The 18,921-nt window shown below is 41.7% G+C and overlaps 1 protein-coding gene across 1 annotated transcript in view; it reads right to left on the bottom strand.

Moving 5' to 3' along the window:
• Positions 1–18,921, bottom strand: part of SNTG2 (syntrophin gamma 2) — a 462,462-nt gene that overhangs the window by 301,855 nt on the left and 141,686 nt on the right. The window contains exons 5-6 of the mRNA XM_025203382.1: positions 8,703–8,759; positions 8,544–8,601 (exon numbers count right to left, since the gene is read on the bottom strand). Of these exons, the coding sequence (XP_025059167.1) occupies positions 8,544–8,601; positions 8,703–8,759 (115 nt within the window). The remainder of the gene's footprint in view (positions 1–8,543; positions 8,602–8,702; positions 8,760–18,921) is intronic.

The raw sequence follows: 18,921 nt of genomic DNA, 5'->3' as shown, positions 1-18,921 counted from the left end.
AAGCCACAGTCATGTCTCACATGGCTAGTGTGGCTGCTAAGGCACCTGCCCACAACTGCAGTGGTGTCACCTCTGCCCACCTCAGAAGGGTTTTGCCTCTGCACCTGCCCCTAGCAGCACCCATGGGCTGGGCTGGCCTGGCACAACCCCGCAGCTTCAGCCCCAGCCCCAGCCCCAGCTTAAGATGAAGCCTGCAGATGGCAGGGTCATGCTGGCTGGATTCTAGCCATGCCCCCTCTGCCCCCCGCTGCTGGAGTTGGGAGAGGGTGGATCCTAACAGGGGCTGATTTACCCCAGCCAGGCACACCCCGGCTGTGGTCTCACAAGGGGAGAGGGGAGGGAGGGGGAATAAACCCTTTGCCTGCCCTTCACTTTAGGGCCCCATGACGGATGGCATCTGGCCATGCCCCTGCCCCTGCTTCAGCTCTCTGTAGCAGACAGGACAGCTGAGCCCAGGGCTGAAAAGGGTGCTCAGATGCTGGGGGACTGTGATTTAATTTAAACCAGAAAAGGTTCTGGGACAGAAATTCTATAAAACTGTTTGACTCAAATCACTTAAATCTGATAATATATCCAACCAGCTTTATCTTAAACCAGTTTCAGCCATTTTGAAACTGTTTTATGTACACTAAACATATGTTTTGTTACAGGTTTAAACACGTTTCTGATCACTTAAACTGGTTTATATGCAACTTCTCTCTTTAGTCAATGTGCCCTTACAGCAGACTTGACAGCAGGGGTGGGCAATTATTTTAGTTGGAGGGCAATTTAATGAGTTTTGTGGACCTGTCAAGGCTGCATCCATCTTTGTGTCTCCCTCACCTCCCTTTCCCTTACCCTTCCTTTCTCTCTTGCTCTTCCTCTGTCTCTCCTTCTCTCACCATCTCTCTCCCCCTCCTTCCCTACCTCCAGAACCGAGCCAAAGATGTAGTTCACCAGGAGCCCCAACGCTCAGCTGTGGAACCAGACAGAGATAAGAGAAGAGGCAGAGAGAGAGAGAAAGAGAGAGAGAGAGAGACGGGGGGGAGGGGCGGAGCAGGAGAGAGAGAGATGCTGCCACCCATGAAGCAGCTCTTGCCTGGATCCAGGACTGACTGTGCTGGCAGGTTCCAGGTCGGAGTTCCAGGTGGGATCTCCTGCCATGCCTGGAAGGTGGCAGATCAGCTGTGGATGCTGCCAGTAAGTTCTGCATCTGGTGATAAGTCAGGCAATGAAACAGCAAAAGGATTTATTACATGGAAGAGAAAAAAAGTGACCAGTTTGGAGGCAGAATATAGAACAGAAAACAAAAAAAGTCTCACTCTCTTTCCTGACAGTGGCATAGTTCTTCATAGAGTCTAGTGGTATTTTCAGAGACTAGTCTTGGAGCAGGCCAGCTTTGACAGCTGGGGACCAGGATTCTTTCATAGTTTCATAGTTTCAGGGTCGGAAGGGACCTAATAGATCTTCTAGCCCGACCCCCCGCCAGGGCGGGAGAACAACAAAAAAAACCCACTCACCCTAAAAACAAAAACGGGACTCAAATGAGTCCAGCCAGGTAAGTATCCAGCCTCTTCTTAAAGACCCCCAGGGTAGGGGCCAGCACCACCTCCCTTGGAAGTTGGTTCCAGCTCCTAGCCGCCCTAACTGTGAAGTAGTTTTTTCAGATGTCCAATCTGTACCTCCTCTCCATCAACTTGTGCCCATTACTCCTTGTTATGCCAGCGGGGGCTAGGGGAAACAGCGTCTCCCCCAAACCCTTCTGGTTCCCCCTAGTGAGTTTATAGACGGTCACCAGGTCCCCCCTCAGCCTTCTCTTGTGGAGGCTGAATAGGTTCAAGTCCCGCAGTCTCTCACTGTAGGGTCTGCCCTGTTGTCCCCGGATCATGCGGGTGGCCCTCCTCTGGACCCTCTCCATGTTGTCCACATCCCTCCTGAAATGGGGCGCACAGAACTGGACACAATACTCCAGCTGCGGCCTGACCAGCGTCGCATAGAGGGGGAGGATCACCTCCCTGGCTCTACTCGAGATGCACCTGTGGATGCACGACAAGGTCCGGTTAGCCCTGCCAACCATGACCTCGCATTGTCGGCCCATGTTCATCTTGGAGTCAATAATGACACCAAGATCCCTTTCCGCCTCCGTGCTCTCAAGTAGGGAGTTCCCCATCGTATAAGTGTGCTGCTGGTTCCTACTACCCAAGTGCAGCACCCTGCACTTGTCCGTATTGAAACGCATCCTGTTCCTGTCTGCCCACCCCTGTAACCTATCCAGATCCTTCTGCAATCTCTCTCTCCCTGCTAGCGTGCTCACCTCCCCCCAAATTTTGGTGTCATCAGCAAATTTAAACAGGTTGCTCTCCACCCCAACATCAAGATCGCTGATGAAGAAATTGAACAGCGCAGGGCCCAGGACCGAGCCCTGGGGGACTCCACTACCCACCTCCCCCCAAGTCGAATATGATCCATCCACCACCACCCTCTGAGTGCGACCCTTCAGCCAATCTGCAATCCATCTGACCGTGTAGGTGTCTATGCCACAGTCGCCTAGTTTATTAATTAGGATGGGGTGAGAGACGGTGTCAAAGGCCTTGCTGAAGTCCAGAAAGACTACATCCACCGCGACACCTGCATCCATGGCCTTTGTGACCTGATCATAAAAGGCAATCAGGTTGGTCTGACATGATCTCCCCCTAATAAATCCATGCTGATTGCCCCTGAGCATCATCTCTGATGCCGGCCCATCACAAATGTGCTCCTTGATGATCTTCTCAAAGAGCTTCCCCAGGATTGAGGTAAGACTGACGGGCCTATAATTGCCCGGGTCCTCCCTTTTCCCTTTTTTGAAGATGGGGACCACATTAGCTAACTTCCAATCTTCTGGCACCTGGCCCAAGCACCACGATCGCTCGTAGAGCCGTGCCAGGGGCCTTTCAAGGCAAGGGAAAATCAAAAATAGAACAAAAAACCTTTTACCTAACAGATGATTCCTAAATACTGTTATGTTCTTACTGTATTACCTATTTGTTGGGAAGTTGGAGGGTTCTCCAGAATATTCCTGTCTACCTGAGGAATCTGGGATGACCCCAAGTAATTGTCCCACTCTCTGGACAATGTTTGCTATTGTGAAACCAGTGTTTACCTTACAGATAGATTGATACCCCTAATATTTTGACTGCTCATACTAACAATGTGATTGTCTCCCTGTATTGACAGTCCTTCCTGCCCTGTGTCTTGGAGTCTGAGTTTTTTGCCAATTACTCTTAAATTTCCCCTTTCTGATGGGCACTCAGGTCCCCTGGCATGGGCTGGAAAATTCCAGACCAGGTGAACTCTTCATCTTTAATGAGAGTTGACCTCTTTTTGAAGTTATAGACATGTGTGATTGGGCCTCAGAAGAGTGGGAAAATAATATTTTTAAAATTGATACTTTTGAGAGAACAACCAACTGTGTGCACCAGCTGAGAGGGCTGCGTGACATATAGAGCACAGTGATGGATGATTGGTTGTTGAAATGGTTGTGTCTATAAATGCAGATGGATCCAAAGGGCCTGGGTCTCCGGGGCTCTCCATGTCTCCAGTCTCCTGTTGAGTGTGGTGCACTGTGTGGTGCATTGTGCCCGAGGGTTGGGGCAGCCAGAGGTCAAGCTGGAGTGTGAGTGACCAAGGAGGGCCACTGCAGTGGCTGTGGTGCATTGTGCCCAACGGCTGGGGCAGCTAGAGGCCAACATTGAGCCAGGATTGTGTACAGAGTGAGTACAAAGTGGGTATGGGTTGGGGTGACCAATATTCCCTTCTGTCTTTCCCCCTGTTCCCTTGTGTGAATGAGTGGTGCTGCTGAGTGAGGGAGAGAAAGGCTCCTCTATGGTGCCTTTGCTGTTGCATAGTGGTTCTTATATTGGTATTCATTGAGCTTCCTAGATGTAAATTGCTTAGTATCACTGAGATTGTTGTTGTTGTATTGAGTTATTATTGTTGATATTTTGCTGTTGTTGATAATATATATAATTAATTACCTCTCTATTGTTGTTGTGGCCTTAATTCACTAATTAATTACTTAGGGCCAGGGTAGCACCGGGCTGTAGACTGAGAGCAGGCTGCCTACCATCCTTTAGTAAGGCAATGCCCATGGCTGTCCTGATTTGCATAAGTGCTTTATTGCTGGCTTCTGCCTCAACATCTCCCCTGTTCATTCAGTAGGTATGCCACATTTCTTCTAAAATATAAATAGCCATTAACTAGGGTGACTCTATTCAATGTCTGCTACCTCACTTGACTATAACTTTTCAGTTCAGCCATGTTGCAAAATTGCAGAAATAGACACATTCAAAACTTGATCTATATATGAAAAAATGATACAAATGAATACGGTTTATCATTAGCTTAGAAAGAGATCAAATGTTAGGTTAGTTAAATCAAACTTGGGGCAAATATCTCTAACTGAGATGCACTAAACCCTCAAATCCTTCCTGCTTTTGGGTTGGGCTTATGACAATAACCATTTCCTTAATCAGTGGAGAGATACAGTTTAATAATGCCCACGGGGGTTCTGCAATATAATATTTCACTGTCAGTTTATAAACATTATTTTCTTTCCATTTACCATACTTTTGCTTGGACAAAAACATTCATTTTCCCTCAAATCATTTTACATACTCCCATCTAATCAATGCATTGTATAAAATGAATTCACTCAAATATCTATGCAGAGAATGCTGAATTAACATTTCTATAGCATTTAATGAAAGTGCACTCTCATGGCTAAGCTCTCCCACACATACATTACTTTTACTAGGAATGATTATATCCATATTTAGGGGGGGGGGGGGGGGGTTCTTATTCAGAAAGGGTATTAAGAATACGAAGTCTTCTGCCTCCAGCTCATATTCATTTCAGCTATTGAGAGCTTCTATGACCTGTATAATAAGCGGAGCATGGTAGGCAGGATGGAAACTTGGCACCTAAGACGGGGGCCATCAAGGGTTTTAAATACTGGGGTAAGAATCCTGACCTGGGTGAAGACTCAATGGAGAACATGAAACACTAGCAATATTTTCCCTTTTTGTTAAGGTTGTTGAGGAGAACATGGATGGGATAAATATATTAATTTATCAATTGGGTAATCAGAGCAGTGGGTGGGTGCCTATCACTCTATTTTTAAAATAAAAAATCATAAAAATATTCTGCTTATGAACTGGCCAGTTCATGAGGAACATCTCTGTGAAAGCCATATTCAATTCTGCATTGAATTAGAGTAATTTAATTTGGATGTTACAAATACAATGATCACAAATTATGGGCCCTCATCAGAAAGGAGTGTCCTTTCCAGATGAAGGTGGAGGAAATGTATTTCTTTTCTTTGTTGACATCTGAGCTCTTAAGATCAGTAACAAGATTCAATGGAAACTAGAAATTCTATATTATCACAATAGTTAGAATGGAAATACCTTCAACTGTCTATGAGGTCAATGCTTTTGAAATATTTCCCCTCTCCCTGATTGCATTCTGAGCTTGAAACTAAATGCAGCACCAAGACACTTAATAATTCAACTAGCTGAGGAAATTCATGGATTAAACAAGAGAACAGCACTGTACATTTTCAGTCTGAATATGAAGTGCCATTGATAAGCAAAATGCTGTATCAACAGAAAGAAGCACATCTTCAGACGATATTGGCAGAGACATTAAAATCTATATAGATTTCAGGAAAAGGGTGTTAAATCCTTCAAATTGCAGGGAAGAGAAAATCAAACACCATCATAAACAGTAGGAAATTAATGCCATTGCTAATGAGGTATAACTTTCCCTTAAAATGTAGGCTATTTGGCTTGAGGAAACAAAATAAATCAAAATTCCTCAAAAACATCACTTCGTTAATTTTCAAATCATCAATCCAGTGGCTTTACAGTAATACATAAGTTATTATATGATATGAGCCTTCCTAATTAATTTGCTTCAAGTCATAGCTCATCTTAATACTCTCCTCAAGGTTGTATTTCCAGTGAGGCTGTCAATTTTGCCATTAGCAACACCTGGAATACAGCAATTCCTTTGTTTGACTGATTCACATCTGATTGTTCATTCAGAAACCTTGTTTGAGACTGGTCAATTTTTTTCTCATTCTCCCTTCCATCCCTGACAACTCCCTGTGTGAAATCTGAAATAATTCGTGTGTCAGCTACCCAATAAAAAATTATAAACTGTTTTAGTTTCTAATCTAAAGTATATTAGAAGCTGTTCTCTCTTTCTGTCTCCCTTACAGATAGAAAGGGTCAGCCCTAGAACAGAAATAGAGACATAGCCTGCATGACTAACTGCATGTCTTAGATTGTGCCAATATACACAAACTATGTGCCTACCTATCTACAATGTACAGGATCCTGTACTGTCTTCCAACTCTACCAAGCCATATCATAACTATAAAGTTAAAGTTTTCTTAAAGTTTTAAATTGTTTATTAAATATAATCTTTTTTAGTTGCAAGTGTTGACACTTGTAGGAAAGAACTGTAGATGGGCTTCTTTTTTGTAGGGGGAGGGAGTTGTTTGTTGCTTTGCTTCCCCCTCTCCCACCCCAGATTAACTCTTCCTTTATGCAGAGATACTCTGGAATGTAAAAGGTTTGGCTATCCATTTTATTGGGGGTGAGGGGCTGTACAGTTTTGCATTCTTACAAAGGGACATCTGTTTTAAAAGGAAAATGTTGACAATAGAGGTACCATTCAGCATTTGCACCCATCAAATACTTCATGAAAGGAGCTTTGCTGGATTGACACATCCTATCTTGTAATAGGCACCAAAATCATTTCCTATTGTGCTGATTTATAGTAGTCCATGATAGATGGAATCATATTGTGAAGCACACAGCCAGAATACCCTATTTACACCTGCCTCCTTACACTGGTTGAGCTAAGGAATCTAATCTTCAGCTATCAAAGGCAGTACATATCCACTGCATCCAACACACACTGTACTAGTAAGTTGCTCTGTTATTTGCTGAATATAGGTTCTGCCATTTCCTTCTACTACATGCAATACCAGGTACTCCTTATGTAATATGCTTATTTGACATTCAGAATATTCCCTGATGTGTAGTGGGTGACTCTACCCCCTCTCAACCTGTCAGGGCTACACTATTAGCCCTGTTAATTTCAAGGCTGCTTTTAGAGGCACAGCACTTTCAGAAAGTATATGAAATGAGCAGCAAACAGCTGGGTAGAGTGAAAATGTAATGAGGATTAATAAGAGCTGAAAAGCAAAGAGTGGGCTGTTCCTACATCAATTAACAGATGAGTTAAAAAAAAAAGTTTTAGTGGCTTTAATATTAAAATTTATAGAACTTGGCCTGCTGGAGCTATAGCAAAGCTCTGTGCCACATCATGCAGAGGTCCATGCATTCATGTTTTATTAAAAATACACATTTGTCCACAGAAAGATAGTATAATTATCAAGATCTGTGTGGCTATCTTTTGACTTACACATACAATTTTTAACTAAACCTGTTAAGTTTTTGAGTGTCTTAAGCATGTTTGTTTTAGAGAAAACATTATCTTTGGATGATGGATATAATCCATGTCTTTGACCCTGATTGCCTATACTTTTTATCATTATTAATATTTTTGACACAATTTTACTCTGTATCCTTTAAAACTGGAATTCACCTTTATGCCCTCAGGGATTAACTAGTTCATCAAGTCTTAATCAGATTCTCTAAATCAGATGATTTCAGGTTAATGCTTTAACTGTGTGTGGTATTAAATCAGTGGTGCTCTACCTTTTGGCCCTATGGGCCACATAAGTGGCGTGGGACTGCCTGTAGGCTGAAATGCACCCTGGCTTCTGACATCACTCCTTTCCATCTCTCTACACAATAGACTTGTATCCTAGGCTCCTGGTGCTGTCCCTATCCAGCCCTTTGTGTGGGGACTGGGCGCAGAATCTGGGACTCCCCATGGGTCTGGAGGCTTGGCAGCAGGGGAGCAGTGCCACCTGCTGCCAAATTTCCCAAACTGTGAGGAGTCCCATAGGTCAGATGACATAGCATCATGGGCCAGATCTGGGTTGAACAACCCTGTGTTACACTAATTTATATACTGCATTACCAAAAAAAGTATTCAGTATTGATTCAGGCTGCCTAATTTGCATCTAGGCAGGTATAGGCATATCAAATGGTAATAAATTAGTTTTAGGAAAAGGATAATCACAGTTTATTTGTCTGCTGCACTATTAAAAGTGAGTCAGTCGAGTGCTTTTTTATTTTTTCACAAGCCACGTTAAGTGCAGTGTTTTAAAACAGTGACATATACTGTCATAAAGATACATTCTCTACAATTCTATTTTAACTGCAGTCCTCAATTCCTTCCTAAAACTGCAGATTATTTAAAATCTGACACAGAGAATTGTCCATATACTGACTTCAGCCATTTGCTGAAAGGGTTAAAAATATTGTAATGCCCATGTCATGACCTGTAAATATACTGAAATTCTGAGGTACATCCCATTCCATTGTAAAGAACATCACGTAGACAACATCAGAAACCTCTTTGAGTATAAATATATGTTTTACCTGCTTGGTCTTTAAATATTTTTGATACGACGACAGGCACTTTATGCTCAGCACCACCCTGTAAAAAAGGTGCATCAATAATGAAATCGTAATTAACACTTTCATGCCCTAATGATGCTAAAGTTAGAAAGAAAAAATAAAACAAAGGATTATCCATACCTTTATACTTAAGCCCAAGCCACCAACTGGTTGTCTACGAAGTGTAACAGTTCTGTGCTTTAAAAAATTGTAGAAAAAATAAATTTAGGTGAAAATACTTTGTCTAAACATATATATAACATGTATACGCTTTAATATGTTAGCTTACAATTAAATAATTACTCATAAGACTTTCACCCCATAAGTCTCAGAGAATGAAATTCCCTCCAAAGGGTGCAAATGTCACAGAAACACATTTAATTGCTTCACGTGTTATTTGAAAAAGGAAAGGAAAACAAAACTAAGCGAATGCCAAATCCAAAAACTATGTACAGTTCTCAACAGGTATTTGTTCTGGTGTAAGCTTCACCTATACATTTTATTATGCTTTTTCATTGTTATTTTCCTATGTCTAAGGTGATACAGACTTTTTCCATTAATTTTTGTTCATTTTGTTCTGAGACGTGTGCACTCATAGCTGGGTTTATTTTCTTTTGTTCTTTCAGTTTTTCCCTTTACTTTTCAACTGCACACACCTATTTTTCAAATTCCTATCTTCTAACCTGTGACAACTTTCTTACAAAACACATTAAAGACTTCTTGTAGCCATCTGCTTCTCACAGTTATTTTCTCCAATTCTTCTGCTGAAACACACTCAGGAGATAATATCTTTATAAACATTTTCTATACTAATCTCTCATGTTTAGTCATAGTGCTCTGTATTTGACATTTTGCTCTTGGTAACTGAAATCATAATGGGACTAATATCTTTATTTCATCCCTTGACGAAAGAAAAAGGGGGGAAAAAGCACAGTAGTACAGATTTTCTTCTTTAGTGACAGGCTTACCCATTAAGCCACATCTTATCATCCAGAACACTGACTCTTGGACATTTAATTCTTACTCTCGTATATTCTCTCTTTTATATTGTTACTTTTAGATTTATATTTGTTGCCTGACTGTGACTTTGCTAATACATATGCACAAGTAAATTTAAGCCTTTCAAAACAGTCCAAAGTCCAAACTCTCATCATATTTAACTTTCAGCTTTTTTCTTGTACTTAGCTTAGCATTGTTGCCCTTGATAGTCTCATAAGAATTTCATGCATCACATCCTGATATTACAATGGTAAAGCTAATGCATGTCTACAAAAATACCTTTATCATGGTCTGGGGCATTCCAAGGCCAAATCATATGATGGCAGAATATGTTAAAAAATACACCTAAAGTTAATAAATAATGGCCTAAGGTACATCTTAACATGTTTCAAATATATATGACTCAACCTCAGATCAAATGGCTGTAGTTTTGGCATAAGTTTGACTCCACCTCTGAACCTTCTAGTTGACCCGTATCTCCACTGTGTTCTAACCCAATACTATGACTCCAAACATTCCTAACCAGTGAGAAATTTCTAGTCAAAATCTGAATATGGAACTTAGATGCATCCATTCCTGTATTTTCATTGTTTAACATGCAGCAAAATTGCTCAGTGGATAACAGGTTGAAATCAACTCTTTTCTCTGAGTTCTGTAGAGAGTCAAGACAGAAGGCCCTGATACAGGTAAAGAGTTTCTGTTCACAAGAGTGCTGATATATAAATGGCTGAAAACTGGTCAGGTCAGACTAGGTAGACAGTTGACAGTACATAGAGTGAATAGGCCCAGGAAAAGGGGGAATAAGGTGAATTTAATTATAGGAAAGTGATTAAGAAGATTAGAGGCTATGAAAGGGGTTAATTCCATTGAACTATGCCAGAGTTATGCCTGTTTACTGTTAGTATGTACTAATAGCTTTAGGCCACATGTAAAATGTTACAGAAGTAATGGACATTTTTCTTTGGGAAACAGATTTTTTAAGCTGTTGGGCAACAATGGAAGTGAACAGGCAATAATATTAAATAGTAAAGTCACTATGGCACATGCAGGTGAATATTATATACTGTAAATCCATTCCTCCTGTCCTTCCCAATCCTCTTTTATTATGCCACTTTCCTCATTTTCCCATTTCCAGTGTGATGCCTCCTCAACATGCTGTGTGGATCCTAATGATCCCCTGGCACTTTCCTTAAGGGAGGACATCATTCAGATGTCTTGGCTCATGTCTTAACCTCCCTCCACTTTGTACTGTGCGCCAATTAGCTGCTATAGTCACTTTCTAAGTTACCTGTGCTTTGACAATAACAGTAATCATTGGGCTCCAATCTATTATCTGCATCATTTTTAACAATTTATGACAGGAAATTAAAACTTTTTTACTGACTTACTCTTCTTTCCAGTCAAATATTATAAGTCTAGACAGACCTTTAAAAGAGCCACACCAAGGATAAATCTTGTCTAGTAATTTTATTGTAAATTCCACTACAGTGTTCCTTCAAGAAGGTGACCATGCATACGCTTAGCTCTGCAAACAAATTAAACCAAAAGAAGAGCTATGGTTGAGAAAACGAATATAAATTCCCTCACCACATTGTAACACTTAATTATCTGATGTTCCAATATATATAGGCTGGAAGGATATCATTAGGAATTTGTCTAAGCTAAAAGGAAGCAAAAAGTCATTTACTGACATTTTTCCATGCAATTTATTTATAATTAACATGCATGTGCTTACATCATTGACAGATACATTTCTTAAATGGTAATACTGAGGATAAAATATATATCTTTGAGATTAATAGGATTTAATGCATGCAATTTGCATAATATCTATATTTCGTTTTGTGGAATCTGGCATTTAAATTGTATCAATGTATAGCATGGCTCATTACATAGTTTCAAATATTTATATTAAAGCCAGTTTAAAAAAAATTGCTTGCATCCTTTTAAAAATGTCAGCTATTTTAAATAAAATTATAGAAAAAACAAAACATTTAAACAATGGGACAGGACTAACCTATACAGAAAAGATGAGCTCTATCTAAACCAGAATGAAACCAGACTTTAGCACTAAAAATTAAAAATGTCATAGAGCAGTTTTTAAACTAAAAGGTGGGGGGAAACCAGCAGGTCCAGAATAGCACACAGGTCAGGTTGATGCAATCCCAAAGGGAGGCATCATACAGATTCTATACTGTCTTGAAGAGGATAGTAGGGGAGTAAGAAGTATAACTATAGATAATAGGGGATAAGTCATAACATCTAGACTAGATAGAGACATTCAAAAAACCTGAGGGAGAATTGATCTGTTACGCAGTTTTCTGTAAGTGGCATCGTTTGGATTGGTAGTGAACAGAGCACACATTCCCTTTTTGTGGAGTGGTGCAGGGGAGCATATTTTAGGCTGGATTCTGCCATTTTTAAATTAGCCTATGTTTGCCAAATTTCTGTTCTGTTATGGGTATGGACCAGTTTCTGGTAAAAGTGTAATGCCTGTACCTAGCCCTAGAGTTCCAGTCAGATAGCATGAACAGTGACAAGCAGATCAGCAAGTATAAAATTTGTGAGTGCTTCTACACAAATGCCAGAATCCTGAAAAAAAAATGGATGAGCTAAAACATCTGGTATTAAATTGTGACTTGGACATAACAGGCATCTCAGAGACTTAGTGGAGGATGATAAGCAATGGGATACTGTTATGGTTAAAAACTTCATTGGAATGACTGAATAGGGCATGCAGGTGGAGGAGTGAGTGGCACTGTATGTGAAGATTAGTATACACAGTAATAACATAAAAAATCTTGTTTGAAGGGAGAACTACCATAGAATCGCTGTGGATGGAAATTCCATACTTGAATAAAACAAATATAGTACAACTCTTGTACTACTAAACACCTGGTCAGGAACACAAACATCATTATGAAATCAGCAAGGAGATTTGAAAAGCTACTAAAATGGGCTAAGCAATAATAATGGGAGACTTCAACTTTCCTAGATGGCGAGATGTGGAGATAAATTTTCAGGATGTGATAAATGATTGCATTCTGGAACAACTCATCTTGCAACTCACAAGAAGAAAAGCAATTCTAAACTGAATCCTGAGTAACACAGAGGACCTTATTCAAGAGTTACCTTTAGGTGAGACGCTCAGTAATAGTAAACATAACAGTCCACCATGTCATTATACAACTTTAGGACGGGAAATGACACAGAACAATGCATAACATAAATCAAAAAGGGCACCAAGTGGATTGATAAAACCACTGCATGATTTAACAGCAGAGTTAAGGAAGCTATTCAAGGCAAAGAGATGTCCTTCAGAAAATGACAAGAGTGCAGAAGTGAAGAAAGTAAGAAAGCTCACAAAACACTAGCAGGTCAAGTGTAAAAGTGAACTAAAGCAGGCCAAAAAAGGAATATGAGAGTGTCTAGCAAAAAACACTAAAGTTAATCATAAAAACATTTTTAAATATATCAGAAGCAGGAAGCAAACTAGAGAATCAGTGGGAGCATTAGATGACGGCCAGGGTATTAGCACAGAACATACTGGGGAAATCCCCATGCCAGATGAAACCTTCCTAGTAGATAGGTCTAAAAAGTTGGACCATAATTAAAGTGACAAAAGAAGTTTTAGAACAGATCAATAAATTAAATATTAAGAACACCAGGACCAGCTGACATTCACCCAGGAGTTCTGAATGAACTCAAAGGTGAAAGTGGAGAACTGTGTGTAGCCTATCTTTACAAACAACCTCTGTGGCAGAGAATTGGTGCATCATCAACATAACACCTATCTTCTAAAAGGGCTTCAGAGGTGATTCTGGGAACTACAGACCTCTTATATCCAGTGCTCACTTCCATCCCTGGCAAGTTGGTAGAATCTATAATAAAGAATAAAATTAGCAGTTGCATGGATAAATATGATCTGCTGGGGAAAAGTCAGCATGATTTTTGTAAAGGGAAATCTTGTCTCACCAATCTACTCAATTTCTTTAAGAGTGTTAATAAGCACACTGACAAGGGGGATTCAGTTGACATAATATAGCTGGACTTTCAAAAGCTCTGAATGAGGTCCGTTGCCAAAGGCTTTTAAGAAAACTGTTGCCACAGGACTGGAGAGAAGGTCCTTTTGTGGAATGAGAGCTGGTTAAAAAATAGAAGCAAAGGGTAGGGCTAACTGTTCACTTTTCTGAATAGATAGAGGTCAAAAGTGAGGTATCGCTAGGTTCAGTACTGGGCCCAATTTGTACAATGTTTTCATAAGTGACATAGAAATGGAATTGTACAGTGAAATCTCCAAGTTTGCAGATGACACCACATTACTTCAGACAGTCAGATCCAAAACTGGCAAAAAGGATTTGCAACAAGATCTCACAAAGCAAAATGAATGAGCAAAAAAATAGTAGCTAGACTTTAAATGATTACAAGTGCAAGGTAGTGCACTAAGGGGGAAAAAAAAGCCTCAGCTCAATGTACACAATGCTGGGTTCTGAACTATCTGTTATAACTCAGGAAAGAGATCTTGGAGTCATTTTAAATAGTTCTTGATAGTTCTTGAAAAGTAGTAGATAGTAAATAGTTCTTAAAAAAAATCAACAACCAAAAAAACCCAACCAAAACAATAAAATTTTGGGCACCATTAAGGAGGGAACAGAAAACAAAATAGAGAACAACATCATGCCATTTTACAAATCCATAGTGCACCCATAACTTGAATACTGTGTGTAGTTCTGGTCTCCGCATATTCAAAAGGATGTTAGACTTGGAAAAGGTATAGAGAAGGGCAAACAAAATGATCAGGTGTATAAAGCAGATACCATATGACAAGAGACTAAAAAAGCATGAATGGCTCGTGCCCCCAGTGGCTGGGCGGGCACAGCACTGCTGGCAGCAGCGGGAGCCCAGCGGTAGTAAACACAGAGCTCCCGCAGACGCTGCCAGCACTGTCAGCAGTGGAGGAGGGGGGGTGGCGAGTGCCAACCAAGGGTCGGCAACCACCCGCAGGTGCCAGTGGCAGCAGCAGCAGCAGCCAGCACCAATTGTGGACCACCCGCAGATGCTGCTGGTGATGTCGGCAGTGGGGTGGTGAGCAGCGACCGCCCACAGGCACCACTGACAGTGTTGGTGGCGCCTTTTTTCAGGGGCTGGACTGTCATGTTCAGGGGGTGCTCGTGCACCCACATGCACCCCTATGCATCGCCCCTGCTAAGAGGGCTAGGAAACTTCAATTTGGAAAAGAGAAGGCTAAGGGGTGATACAATATAGATTTAATAAAACCATGATTGGTGCAGACAAACTGAACAAGGAATTGTTATGAACCAAGTCCTACAATACTAGAACTATGGGGGCGCCCACTGAAAACAGCAGGACAGATTAACCCCCCCCCCCAAAAAAAAAACTGGGACCGGCTCCTGGGGGCTGGTGCCACCTTCTGGCCCTGTGCACTAGGATTGGATGCCCGATCCGGGGACCAGGACCCAGGGCTCCACACAGGTACAGAAATTTTGCAGCGGGGGAGCATTGACACTGCTCTCCTGCTGCCAACCTTCTGTCTTGTGGGGCACCATGTGGGCTGGATGACATGGTGATATAGGCCAGATCTGGCCTGTGGGCTCGGTATTGAGAATCCCTGCTCTCAATTTGTCTGGTTCAAGGATCTCCCTCTAGCATCCACTTCTGCCACCTTCACAAACAGGATAATGGACTAGATAGATCATTGGTCTGATCTAGTAGGGCACTTCTTCTGTTGTTACATTCTTAAAGTTAAGATTGCAAAGTCAATAATTCAAAAGTTGGGAACTTCCATAATTCTGATTGTTTAAGCTAACTTTTAATCAGTCTGCTTTGTCTATGTACTATGATGCGGCATTTTAATCACAAGTTCATATACCAACTTTTCCACAGGGGCCTCACCTCACTTAATACAGAGGATAATGAGTCTTCTTTGAAAGAATAGCTATCAATATTGATTCCAAATAACTTCTGCATCACTGAGGAAGTTCCAGAGGACTGGATAGAGTTAAAGCTGAGTCAGTAGTGAAAAAAACAAATGGAACTAATCAGGATATTATAAGCCTGTCATATGGGCATTGATCTTGAGAAAAATAATGGAACAGTCAATATAGGACTCAATTAATAACGACTTAAAGAAGCATCAAATACTTAATGGCTTTATGGAAAACAGATCTTGTCAAACTAACATTTTTTAATGCAATTACAAGTTTGGTCAATAAAGATAACAGTGTTGATTTAACATACTTAGGGTGTGGGTGCAAAAGACATTGAGTACAAATTTTGCTCTGTATTAAATTTACCCTTTTGTAAGTAAAGGACATACAATCTGCTCTCTCAAGATAGCTGTGTGCAGTAACTGCTATTACAGCATCTGGCCATTAGATGGGTATCATGGGATGGTCAAGTGCTAGGGCAGTTTTTCAATGTTTTTTAGACTCAAGGCAGCCTGCAGAAAATGACAGGTCTTAGTTTTCAACTATTTTTGGACTAAAGAAAAATAGAGCAATTCTTCTGCTGCAAAGCATGTTTTTAATACTATGGATTCCTATTTGAAATCTCACCATGTCCAGACAAGCACAGATGTGCAGTAGGGCTGTGCAAAGCTTCAGTCATTGATTTGATTCGGTGGCCGAATCTCTGAATCTGAATCGAATCAAGAGACCCTTTAATCTTTCTGAATCAAATCAGAACCCTTCAAATAAATTCACAGAGATTTGAAAAGATTTGATGATTCAGATATAGACACAGCTTTAAATGTTTTTTCTATATACCTCAAGGTACCAGGCAGCTTGTGAATGCTGTGATATGGAGTGTCCCACAGGAGTGTGGGGGGTCCCCAGCACACTTGGCAGCAGACCCAGAAGTGGACCAGAAGCACTACTGGTCCACTTCTGGGTATGCTGGGAAGCACACAGGGCCCCCCTCCACACCCTCCTGGCTTGGTGGCTGATGCCTCCTGGATCTGGGGAGGCACCCAGTGTCCACCCACAGCTGATCACCAAGTTGGGAGGGGACAGGGAGGCCCCCAGTGTGCTCAGCAGCAAACCTGGAAGTGGACCAGAAGTACTTCTGGTCCACTTCTGAGTTCACCACCGAGCATGCGCCCCCCCCCCCACATGCTCCTGTGGGACACTCCATCCACCCCACCATTGCAGCATTCATGAACTGTGTCTAGTACTTTGAAGTATGTACAAAAAATACTTAAAGCTGTGTCTATGGCCGAATCGCTGATTCTCCAAATCAGCATTGAATCTTCAGATTTGGATTTGGCTGAATTGAATTGGGACAATGATCAGAATCAACTAATCAAACCACTGTCCCTGATTCGGACTGAATATGACCCATTTTACATACCCCTAATGTGCATTATGTGGTGCCACAGACCAGTCTACAGTGCCACATACTGCACATACACAGTTCCCCATACTGCTACTTTGCAGTGCGGGGGGTATTCTTGACACAAGGAGATCCCAGGGACAAAAAAGACCATGCCAAAAAGTGGGGTGGCGCACATGGAAGCAGTGTGCACCATCTACAAAACTAGAGCCTGGCCAGCTGGAGCCACACTCCAGCTGCTAGCCAGGCTTCCTGCTGTAGGAGTGCCAGGGCTGCATTTCCTTGGGCCCCCAGGTCCCCAGGTAAGGCTGCTGGTAGTAAGTGTGTAGTGAATTTTTACTCTTGAAATTCAGTAAAGCTTTTGACTTGATACTACATGGCAGCTTGATCAAGAAAATAGAATATAAAATAAACAAGGAACATGTTAAATTGATAAAAAAATGGCTACTGCTTAGGTCTCTAATTGATTGTAATTGATCAGCAAACAGATATGTTTCTAGTGGAGTCCTGCAGGGAAAAGTGCAAGGCTGGTCTTCAGGTGTGATCCAGCATGCCAGCCATTGTCCCAGGCACCTGGTAAGGCTGACTAAGCCCATGCAACAGCACAATCCAGCATGTGAGACTGTGTTATCTAGCCTGCAGGGCTCCCATTTGGGACCAAAATTTAGGGGAGTGGAGGCAGCATTGATTGCTGAGGCTTCCAGAGCTATGGCAATTAATGGTGCCACTGGTCACCATTCTCACCATGTTTCTAGACACTTGGGGAGCTTCAAGGGCTGGATAACACAGCCTAATGGGCTGCAGTTCAGCATCACTGATCTAGGGAATGAAGATTACGCAAGATATAGGTACACAATAGGAATCTCCAGTCTGGGAAAAAAGGGCATCTCTAAAACACATTTGGTGTATCATGGTAGACAAGCTGAATGAGAACTCCTCCTATGACACTATAACCAAAGAAGAAATGTAATCTATGGAAGTATTAATAGGGTAATATCAAATAGGAGTATGGAAGTTATATATACCCAGATACACACACACACACACACACACACATATCACAATGTAACAATAAGATTAATTAACAACTGACATAATGGGCACATCTACATGCATGCATTTATTGCACAGAAACTGAAATTACTGCGTAGCATAGGTGCATATCTACACATGCATCCCAATATTGCACAGTAAATATGGTTACTTACTCTGACTTGAGCATAAATTTGATACCCGATTATTGAATTTATCAAATGTATGCCCGCTTAGTTACTGCACAGTAAAGCACATGTAGACAACATGTACCATGGAGCTGAGGATGGCATCCCAAGTAAAGGACAAAAAGAATTTGTTTTTTAGATATATAGGGAGTAAAAGGAAGGCCCAGGGAGGAATAGGACCCCTGCTAAATGGGCAGAAACAATTGGTGACGGACAGGGGGGACAAGGCTGAACTACTCAATGAGTTCTTTGCCTCAGTGTTCCTAAGCGAGGGGCACAACAAGTCTCTCACTGGGGTTGTAGAGAGGCAGCAGCAAGGCGCCAGACTACCATGCGTAGACCCTGAGATGGTGCAGAGTCATTTGGAAGAACTGGATGCCTTTAAGTCGGCAGGACCGGATGAGCTCCATCCGAGGGTGCTGAAGGCACTGGCCATCATTGCAGAGCCACTGGTGGGAATATTTGAACGCTCGTGGTGCACGGGCCAAGTCCCGGAGGACTGGAAAAGGGCCAATGTGGTCCCCATTTTCAAGAAGAGGAGGAAGGAGGACCCGGGCAACTATAGGCCAGTCAGTCTCACCTCCATCCTTGGCAAAATCTTTGAAAAAATTATCAAGGCTCACATTTGCACGAGCCCGGCAGGACAAATTATGCTGAGGGGAAACCAGCACAGGTTCGTAGCAGGCAGATCGTGCCTGACTAATCTAGTCTCTTTTTATGACCAAGTTACAAAACGCCTGGACACAGGAGGAGGGGTGGATGTCGTATACTTAGACTTCAGGAAGGCCTTC

The sequence above is a fragment of the Alligator sinensis genome, unplaced genomic scaffold, assembly GCF_000455745.1.
Source record: "Alligator sinensis unplaced genomic scaffold, ASM45574v1 scaffold832_1, whole genome shotgun sequence".
Classification (NCBI taxonomy): domain Eukaryota; kingdom Metazoa; phylum Chordata; order Crocodylia; family Alligatoridae; genus Alligator; species Alligator sinensis.
The sequence above is the reverse complement of the archived record's forward strand: the minus strand, read 5'-3'. Positions and strand labels throughout refer to the sequence as shown.